Source organism: Abrus precatorius, unplaced genomic scaffold, assembly GCF_003935025.1.
Source record: "Abrus precatorius isolate BTA unplaced genomic scaffold, Abrus_2018 Scaffold7, whole genome shotgun sequence".
Lineage (NCBI taxonomy): Eukaryota > Viridiplantae > Streptophyta > Magnoliopsida > Fabales > Fabaceae > Abrus > Abrus precatorius.
Window position 1 is genome coordinate 4,958,467 of NW_020874417.1, and position 11,801 is coordinate 4,970,267.

The window sequence follows — 11,801 nt, forward strand, 5'->3', positions numbered from 1 at the left end:
TTAATTGTAATTGTTTTTAAAATCATGTTTTGTCAATTGCCTAGAGTGGAGGAAATCCTTGACCTTGGGCTCTCGGGTAGTAACGTAAGCTAGAAAAGTATCAAAATCGGTGTCTTCGTAACGTTTGGGATTCCCTTCGTCAATGAGTTTGGGTGACGGTCTTACTGTGCAGTTGAAAGGAAGGCTATGCAGCGATGCCACTGTTGTCCTATTCTTCTCTGCATTCACAAGAACTCTGTGTATCACACTCTTGTATTTCCCGTTGCTGTATATCTGAAAAGTCCTCCCAAAAATCAGTAACTTACACATGTATGACTTACATTTATATGTGCATGTTGTAGACACCATATTCATTTAAGAAGAATTATTTTATATATTAGTAATATAGAGTTAGAAATTGCTAAACAAAAAAACTCTAAGGAAACTTATTGAAGAATTAGAACTTTTTTTTATTATTATTAACGAGTGTTATTAATTAATATACTTTAGTTACAATTTTTAACAAGTGTTAACAAATTTTATAATTTTAAGTCATAAAAAATCACATTATTTTTACGTTAGTATAAAATGCATTTGAAAGTCTAGTTTAGAGAATATATTATTCGTAAATGTTAAGTAAGTACTAGATAAGAAAATAAAAGAAAATAATTATTAAGAAATGTTAATGCACTTTCACCTTTTAATATAATTTAGATAAAAACATTTTTTATTATTTAATTAGTATTCTTTAAATACTGATTATAATATTTTTGGTTTGGTAACGACGAATATTTTCATTTGTTCTATAAAAAATAAAAGTAAATAGATGCATGAATTTGTTTACCTCTAGATGATCACCAACATTGACAACAAAGGCATTTTTGAGAGGTTTAACAGTGAACCATTGTTCTTGGAATTGGATCTGCAAGCCCTCAACCTCATCTTGGAGGAGGAGTGTGAGGAATCCATAATCAGAGTGAGGTGGCATCCCCAGTGTTAAATCGGGTTCAGGGCATGTTGGGTAGAAATTGAGCATCATCATTTGGCTCCCATCTTCCAACTCTTTCAGAATATTGTCCTTTTCTTCGTCACCTTTTCTTATTCCTAAGCTCTCTTCGATGGCTTCCATCAACGTCAGGAATAAGTGTTTGGTTTCTTCCGCGTAGGTACCCGCCTCTTTCCTTCATTTAATTTAAATAAATAGTAAAAACACATGCATTACAATTAATGAAAATTAAATAAAATACAAAAAGGTTGAATATACTTTTTATCTTTATACTTTTGTAAAATTTCATTTTAATCTTTCAAAAAACATTAATTTTGGCCCTTCTTATTGAATTGGTTCAACAAGAAATTAATATGTAACTCAAACTTGACATGCATGCTTTGACTTTTCAGTTAATTACATCATCATTTACTAGTAATTGGAAACAAAAAATAAATAGTATTTAAAAATATATACGTATTATAATAAAAGAAATTTTCAAATTAAATTTAAAGAGTTTCCCATAACCGTATTAGCTCACTTAAAATATAATTCTGAAACTAAAATCTCCAAAAACAATAAAGAAAACAAATATTTAAGCAAAAGATAAATTTGTCCTTATGTCACCGTGTTCCTGTTGCAAGTTTACAAATATATTAGTAATTTATATTCTAACAAGAAATGAATGGATTAATATTTTATGAGTTTTGTTAATCTTAGACTGAGTTTAAATATTAACAAATAAAAAAAAATTTATTAAAAAAAACATAATTATTGTATTGAAGTTATAAAAATATAATAAATATTTTTTTAATAAAATTTTATTATTATTAACTATTTATTCTCACCTTAATAAAATATATATTTTATTTAATTGAAGAAGAAGAGAAGAGAGATTATTTCATTTAAGGTAAGATCATGTCGCAAGCCATTTTTACAACCCAAGACCTTTTAATCATGTTGTTTAATAATCCAACCAGTTGCATTAATCTCGTTGGCATAAAGTTATTAATCTGTTTATGGAGAAATCTGCCACTAATCAAATCAACAAGCAACACTAGGACTTAATTTTAAAATAATTTATCTACCTATACAAACTTGTTTATTTTAAGCCTTAATTACGCATTTTTTTTCTTTATTTTCAAGTGAGCGTAAATAAATTAATTAATCGATTTTAAAATGCTGTCCACGCATGCAGAAAGAGGGAGAAAGTGAGCGTAAATAAATTAATCATTAATTAAATATTTAATTAAGCTGAGAGTACAGACCTAAAGTCCATGGGGGAACTAGGCCAATGGGGTAGGAAATCAGGCAAGGGATGGCAAAGGAGTTTCAAGAAGTCTCTCCAGCAGAATACAGTGTCTTTGGTTTGGCTGAAGCTTGTTCCATATCGAACCGGTGCACGCATATCAGTTGTCATGTACTTAACTCTTTCCTCAAAAGGAAGATCGAAGAACCTGCCAACCACATCTCTCATGCTGTTGATAACATCATCTGAGATGCCATGGTTTACAAGCTGCATCAAACAAACAAAGAAATTTTCAATCTCAGATCATTAATTAAATAATTCTAATGATAACTAATCAATATTCTCATGCTATTTCTAAGTAATTTGCTAATTCTATCAAAGAGTCAACTCTATAAGGTCAATTGTTTATAGATAAAAGGTCCCAGTGATTTTACATATGCTGCCTCAATTATGGCTTTAGGCACTACTTTTTCTGATAAATTGTTTATATCTCTAATATGCTATGTGATGCAAGTTTTCATGTTTGATGTAACTGTTTTTTATATTTATATAGTTCAACATGTATATATTATAAGGTTGCACTGTATACTTCAAAAAGTCATGAATATTCTGTGTCCAGTTGCTAGCGCACCTGAAAAAATCCGTACTGTTCACAAGCATTGGCTAGGGATTGAAGAACTTGGGGCCTACTTGGACCAAGCAAATCAGAAAAATCAATGATGGGTAGCTGAAGGTTTTGCTTGAGAACATTTGAATCTTCTGAATTCGTATAAGCAGGTCGATCAGAAGGAGGAAGTATGTATTTTTTAGGTACAGTGTGAAGGCCATTCTCAACCAGCTGCTTCACTCCTTTCTGATATTGACTTCCCGGTGTGTGGTCATCCTCACCCTTCGGATCACTTACTGCCATTGTTGGAGACATGTGTGCTGCTCAATATAAAGTGTCACCAAATGTAAGTAAACTAATTCATTAAGTGCATAATAGCAATAATAATAAAAAAAGTGTACTGTGCTTAAATTTATGTACATACCAAGTAAATGCAGTTAGTACATCATACACTTAATTTCTTTTATATGATTTATCTCTGTGTGTGTGTGTTGTGACTCCCTGATTATTGGGGTACATATCAAAATGCGCTTTTTCATTGATGAAATTAGAAGGTGAAGCTTAACTAGAGCTATTCATTGCCCATTACCTTGGTTGAGAAATATATAGATATAATGAATGTTGGGGAATATATATGGGATATAGGTATAGGAGGCGGCGAGAAATGAAAATGAAAATGAAAAGGTTGGATGGATGATAATGTTGTGTTCATTTTGATGTATATATAGTGAAGAGAAGAGAAATGTGGGGTAGAGAACAGTAGCAAGTTTTGAAGAAACCAGCTTCAGGTTTGTGAACCCGGAGGACTAATTCTAACATTAACAATTTCGTTGACAAAAGTTGAGTCACATAGAGGGAGAGAGTGAGTAGGGTCGCCACAAGCACAAGACCCCATCGACTTGCTCTCAAAACTTCTATGATTTCAACTGTTAATTCATTATTTGTGCCTTTCCTTGGACCTACCTCTCTCTATATATATTTCCAATTGTACTATTTTGATCGCTGACTTGTGTGTTACAAATAAAAAATATCTTTTAGGCTTTGAAATACGATTATCTCAACCTACTCTTAAGCTCTTTATTTCAAGGATTTCAACCCTGGGATTAATTCAAAGCATCTCTAAAAAGCCTTTAGACAGTGACTTTGAAGGATGAAACAATTTCGAATATGACTCAACTACCTATTTATTATAAATAGTTGATCAAATTAATTAGATCTTCAATATCAAGTATCCTTGGAGATAATTCCGTTTCTGTGAATCTAAAATGACCGATTGATTAAGAACCAAAAACCAAATGATAAACCTTGCCTCCTTCGATTTCTTTCCCACCTGAATCATGTGTAATAGAAAGTGTGATGTGCAATATGTAAGTACTACCATATTATGTATTAAGTATTGTACGACCCTTTTCAAGAGATTCATTCTATTCATTTGTCTTGTCTATTTTTTAGCTGAGAAAAATTTGAATTTTGATTTTCTTACTGTGACACATAATAAATAAATGTCAATAATCTTTTAATCTTTGAAGTCAAAATATCTATTCACTGTTTTCTTATAAACCATAGACCCTCCGCCGTTAGAATCTTTGTAATCTTGGGTTGTGTAGGCACATTCAAGATGCATATGTTAATTGACTAACTCAACTGAGTAACCGCGTGAATAAGTAGATTGCAAAAACAATGAATTTTTCTGTTGATCAAGCAATTATACGAACAAAAAGACTGTGTTTTTATGTATTGGTTCCTAGGATATTTTCTTAGAAGCGCCTAAAATAAAGACCAACAGCGTTTCTAAGTTTTTGAATTGAAGAAAAATAAAAGCAAAAGTGAATGAATGGTAAAAAAAAATATAAATAAAATTGTAAATAGCTGGAAAATGAAGAATAAGCATAGTTGATTTGTATTTGATTGATGTGTGAGATTTTTTTTTCCTTTATAATTATTGTACAATCGATCTTTATACATAATTTATGAATATACATTTTTAAGAACTTTTTTAAAAGAGAAGACCTTAAAAAATAATTCTTTTTAAAAGCATACTAAGTCATTTTTTATCCATTAACCTTTTATTTAGTTTTTAAATATTAATTTGATATTTTATAATTTATTTCTAATATAAAATTAATTTTTATTTAATTTTATTTAATATAATATATCATTTATTATTAATAATTGAAACATTTACTCTTTCTTAAATTTATTATATTAAAATTTAAAATAGTGCAATATAATTTTTATTATTTATTTAAATTTTATTTGAATTTAACAATACCCATGCAATATAAAAAAAATGCCAGTTAATATATAAGCCTATATAAGTAGTTAATCCTCCCCGTTAAGAACTTGTTTATCACATTCTCAATCTATTAAACTCACGTTTACAACAAGATTTGGCATAATCATCTCGAAAACCATATAAAACTTATCACGTTGGCTAATTTGACATCAAGATTTCATTCGATAATTGAGATTTTATTTGTATCCACAATTGACACATGTAGCTACATCTCTAATGAACTTTGATCTTTAGCTACACTCAGAAGCATAACTCTCTTAATTAAGACCTTTTGTTGATTTCAACTACTAATCAATAAATTGACTATGTTCCACAACTACTAAACTTCTCAATTAATATGTTCACCGATTAGCTGCCATTTGAATTGATGTATATCCGCTACCAGCTTGTTAATTGTTAGCTAATAAGCAAACTAAGGCTCTATAAGATTAACAAATTGTTAATTTCTAGAAGCCCATTCGAATAGAAGTGCTTAAATTTAACTCAACTTACCAATTCTACTTACCTCATTGACTTGGTTCAATTATTTTTTAACTCAATAACCTTTTTTTCTCAGTGAACACTTATTAGTTGGTCCTAACTCGATGATCTTTTGTGTTAACAGAGATTAAAAAAATAAAAAAAGAAGCTCAAAGTAATAATAGATATGAGATCAACTAACTTTTAATTATTTGTTAAAATTTATAAAAATATATATAAAATTATATAGACCTCACTTTTAATTTAATAAATTACAATTATATATATATTTGCAATTTGCCAACCAAAATTATTCTAAACAACCTATCACTTGTCCGCTGTTTCTTGGAACTTTACAAAACTACTGCTACTTTTGTCTATTTCAACAGATAAATTTATTTAACAATAATATTAAATATGCAAACCACTTTATTGTACAATTCTTAAAATAATATAACAAAAAAAAGCACACATTATGCATGTTTTATTTAAATTAACAACAAATTACTTAAATTGTTTATTTAACCATTTTGCATAATCTACAATAAACTTGTCACTTTCGCTAGCTCTTTTGCATGCCCCCAATTTTTTTACTGCGATTCACACGTGAATTCCAATTGGGGAATGATAGAAAGGAAAACAAGCAAATATAAGCTCCAATTTTTCTTTAGGGGGGGGGTTGAAGAGGGTACTAATTAAACTCAAATAATGACCTTAAACACATCCATATGCACTTCACTTTTCCCATCTAGCAAGTTGAACCTTTACAAGGCTGTCATTAATAAATATAAGATCAAGAGAAAATTGTTTATTTAATTATCTGCATCCTCTAACATAAACTTGTCATTTTGTTTCATTTGAGTGAACCCACTGATATTTTTTTACTCTATTCTTCTATTCACGTGAAATATTCCCAATTCGTAGGACAAGACCTTCAATTTTAAATGTATAAAATTCATAACATCTTATACACTATCATGTACTTCTCCCACCTAGCCAGTCCAATATAAGGCCGTCTTTATAAAGATTAAAAAATTTACTATGAAATTGTTTTTATTTTAATTGGCACCAAATTAATATTTCTCGTTAAAGAAAAAATTAAACAAACCCTTAATTCAATCTTTTAAATTTTAGAGAATATCTACATTAATATTCTTAAAATTAATATAAATTGATATTTGTTTAAAAATTATTTTAATTTTTTAAAAATATATAATAACAAAAAATGAGTTGAAGAATTTTCTTACAAAAAATATATTATTAGCATATTTTAAATTTTAAATAATTTAAAGTATCTAGTTAGCTAGTTAAAGAATATTTTTGTTACAGGTATTGGTTAAAATTAATAATAAAATTTTATTAAAAATATAATAAAATTATTTTAAAAATCATAAAATATGTGTTGATGATATTATTTATAAAAAATTTACATTTATTTCATAAATAGTACTCTAAAAGTATTTATTAACATTCTTTTATTTTTGTTATATTTTATAATAAATTTTAGTATATTTTTGTAATATATAGTATATGTTTAGAAATACATTAGAAAGCCTATAAACATGAATGCAACGTAAAATTATAATTAATAACATTAAAATATACATAAATTTATATGCATTTAAATGGAAAATCAAACACATCAACCTATTCAATCCAATATAAATTATAAAAATTGAATTAAAGTATTCAATATACATACATATAACATACCATTCATATTTATAAAATTATATACTAATAAACATTCATATTTATAATCACGTGACGCGTAAACAAACATGAATTTGCATGGGTTCAATTTAAAGTTTCATTAGCTATACAAAGGAGAAGATGATGCATGAGCTAGGATTTGGATGTTGAACGTCAAAACAACAAGTCTGATTATTGTTGAGTGAGGGCATTGCGTGAATAACCTAATTAATCAACTCTTGAAGCTTAATCGATGTGAAATGGGTTTAAGATGTTTTGTTTGGGTGATAATGTCACAGAGATAAAGTTAACACCAGCTCAGCAATACGTACATGACCCCTTTCTCTTGACTAAATGTAATGACGAATGCACAAAGGAAAGTGGGATATAATTAATATTTGAACGCAATCAACTAATACATGCACCAACCCTGTTGCTTAAATATACAATTCAATTCATTTTCAGCCTTGATTAAAGTCAAATGCTATCAAATTAACACACATTTAGCAAGCTACTTCTTTTGTAAGAGCATTTTTAGTCAATTAATACAATTTCATATTTTTAAAAATACTAATAAGTAAGTTTTAATGTATTTTAACTTATTCAAAAAATTATTTACTAATTTCTTACTGGCACATTAAAGATTTTAATTAGTTAACAAGATCCTATATATTATGAAGAATAATTGGGTAAATAATTACTGTGTTTGATGAAAAATAATAAATAAGTGACACATTAATTGGTATACTAGATAAAAAAAAAAAAGTATAATAAAAAATTTATTTTTTTATAAAATTTAGAATATTAATATTTTTAATTCCTGTATAAAATTTTAAACGTAAAAGAAAGGAATAGATTTAATTAATTGCACATATTCATATTTACAACAATTATAACTATTTAGAGCCCAATTACTTTCCTCGAAATCTAGCAATTATGTTGAAGGCCGTAGGAGGTTTTAGCCAGAACAAAATTTCTGGTTTTGGCGACTATTCATAACGATTTGCAAGTTGCAAATGAGATTTGTCCCCATTTAGAGAAAATTATTATCTTAATTTTAAATATCGGTAATGCAAATGTCAACGGATCTTCAACACACTACAGGCTATATTATTATAATTTTGAAAGACTCTTAAGAGAAAATCCTAAAAGAAATATTAAAAATTAACCAATTTAATATTATCATTTATTAGTAAAAGGTTGTCTCATTTATGTCCCTTTATCTTCATTTGTCCCTTCCGTGTCTTCTCCGTTATCAGTTTCATTTTAAGAGTTAGGTATGTTTCGGTAAGTAATACACTTAAGTATTTCTTTAATTTATAGTACAGATTTGACTGTAAAATTTATCAAAATAAACTAAAATTATGTTTAGAAGTTGTATCAAGAAATTTGTTAAAAGAAATTGAAAAAGTATATGTTAATAATTTCTTCACTTTTTTTTTAGTGAGACTTATTTAATCTTTGTGCATTTTTTCGACGGTCAATTTAGGGAAACTTTGGATTATCTTTTTGTGGCAAAAACTAAGACTCAGAAGAATAAGCTAAGTGCAAGAAATACGTAGTTTCTTCAGCGCAACAAAACCATATTCTGGTTTTGCATGACACACCTACAAGTTAGGCTTCGTCCACGTCAAATAATAAATATGCAGTTTCCTATAATATGTTACATAAATCTTTGGAATAAGATTATCTTTAATTTCATTAACGGAGAGAGGTGTAGTTGACAAGTGTGCTTGAGAGTTGAGAGGCATAGGATATTAAGAGAAAATGATTTTGGTTAAGTGTTTCATACGATATAAGATCTATATGTGGGGTACACATCTTTTCTTGGCTGAAATTAGAATTAATAAAGCTTATCCATGCATTACAGCTGTTTGACTATACATTCATGAACGTATGCAATTTTAGTTTATATACCCTTAATTAATTTATTTATTAATTAATTAATAATAATAATAATAATAATAATAATAAGGATAATTATGTGAATATGGGCGTCAACCAAAATAATATTATAGCTGAAGGCCCCAAATAATGTTCTCAGCTGTAGGTGACGATAAATTAATAAACGACTTGCTGGAAGAGATTAGAGGTCATTTATAAACGAAAAATGTTAATTAGTATTTTAAAGATATTATTTAAATAATAAAAATATAATATTTTTATTAAAATATATTCATTGTTGTTATTTTAAATATATTGTAATATAATCTTTAATAAAATATTATTATGTATTAATTTCTTAACAATATTTATAATAATTAGAAGGATCAATAAAATTTTAACATTTACAATTAATCAAGAGGCTGAAATCCCTCTGGGGTATTGAATCTAGCACCATATGTATGTGCGTGTATGAATTTTTCTGGTGCAAGTTCCTCAATATTTGGGAGTTATTTTGAAGTTTTCACCGATATAAGTTGATTTAGAGCACTTCTAGCTAAGGGAAAAGGATTTTCCATATCTATCTTCTTTTTCATTCATTACACTTGAACATCATTTAAAGGAAATTATATTTCTTATCACTTAAATTAATAGATATTGGTGTGTGTGTGTAAGTTTTTTTTTTCTAATTTATAGCAAAAACATATCAACTAATAATGATACCGATTAATCCATTTAAAATATTGAAAAGATCATTGAAATACATTTTTAGCATTTTTAATATTGTTTTTTTATATACATGATTACAAAAATCAAATTCTCATTAACATGCTTAAAGAACACAATTATATATCAACTAATTATTATACATTTTATTGATTCTTGAGTTTTAATAATAACTTCGGTAATTAAGAGGTAAAATAAATATAAAATTATTTATATAATTTACTTTAATAATTCAATTTTTTTAAAATATTTCATGAAACGATATATAAATTGTTATTTTTAAGTGATTTAAAGTCCAATCTTCATCTGTACTATCATTTTCATTTTTCGTTGATTTAATTACGAAGTAAGTACACCAAATGTTAGTAACTTCTCTTATGAAAAATTGTGAATAACTTCTGAAGAATTGTTGCTTTGAAACAATTACAACCAGCGAGCTAACGTCGGAGCCAAGTGGGCGTCATTTTAACAGGTAAAAAGCGCTGTTTGCTGCCCCAACCAAACCAAATATATATTGACGTTGAATTTAACTCCTTTGTAAACTAAGAAATGAGAATTTATTTATTATTAATTTTAAATTAATTATTTTTATAAATTACTTGAATTTAAATTTAAAATGAGTATATTTTTTATTTTTAAATTTTAGAGGATTTAAATCCATTTGTTAATTCATGATTAGCTTTGTCTTTTGTCCTATTTCCCTGATTCTTTGCATGGTGTTGTTTCTAGCTTGGCCCACCTCACTGTAATATTGTACCAATAACTATAGGCACTACTTCATAATATTTTATGCTGCGCCACACAATCAAGTCTTCCCTAGTTTTGGGTTCATTATCATTATTTCTTAATTCTAAGCACCAAGCTCATTGAGAGTTTTTTTAATAGTAATTTAATATAACTGGGGAAGATTGATTGTTTCTGTAAAATAGTGTATAATTAATTGAATATTGAAAATATATTTTTTATTTTTTTTTTATAGACAAAACATATATTATTAGAGAAAGTTTAAGGAAAGTTCAAAACTCATATACATAGAGTAAAAATTAATACTTACTCAAAAAAATAAAAAGTAAAAACATACTTATTCATAACTAAGACAGATGCAATTTTGTAGATTCAAATATCAATCAGTTAACAAAATAATAGATTCTCCCTTACTAACAAGTGATAGTCATTTACAAGACTTTAGAATAATAGAATTTAAAACTTTCCTCTCATCCAAAACACTATTGAAAAACACAATTTGATTTTTACGTAACCACAAAAATCACACTATACTTACATAAATAATTAATAAATATATCATTTCTCTTTTACTACAACTAACACCAACCCAAGAAAGCAAATGAGTCAATAAATTTGAAAGCAAAACTAGTGAGAATTCAAGCTAACGCGCAGTAAAGTACTAGATTTTAGATAAAAGTAAGCACGTTAAAAATAAATGAGTTAGAAGTTCCTTCAAACTATGACAGAAGCAATAAGTTATATCATCAATTTGAATACCATGATCAATCAGCAAACTTTTACAAGGAAGTACATTCAACAACAATTGTCAAGAAAATATCAGACACTTAAGAAGAACTTTTTCTCTCCATAGCTTTTGCAAGGCATCCGTTGTACAGTGATCTACAATATTAGGACCACCAAAAAGTTCAAATTGCCATGAATACGCAAATTGCACTGAATAACAACTTAAAGAATTTTTCCTCCATACCCATTTATCTTCTTGTAGTACCTTAATAGAAACTCCATCCACAAGCTCCAACATAAGATTAAAGCTTGAGATCTTATGTTGAAAGAGTCATCTTCGCCAACTAACATCTCAAACATACCTAGTGTCATCATAAAAACATTCTTCAATACACAAGATTCAATATTTTTCGCCACTACAAATAATTGCAGAAATGTCTCACACAATCGCAGC

General features: G+C 27.6%; 1 protein-coding gene across 1 annotated transcript; it reads right to left on the bottom strand.

Annotated features, from left to right (window-relative positions):
* Positions 1–3,135, bottom strand: LOC113870862 (protein DMR6-LIKE OXYGENASE 1-like). The gene is made up of 4 exons (XM_027507373.1): positions 2,845–3,135; positions 2,233–2,480; positions 824–1,160; positions 1–273 (listed from the first exon to the last, which is right to left on the bottom strand). Exons 1-4 carry the CDS (start codon positions 3,133–3,135, stop codon positions 1–3), a joined length of 1,149 nt encoding a protein of 382 aa, XP_027363174.1.
* Between the last annotated feature and the right edge of the window lie 8,666 nt (positions 3,136–11,801).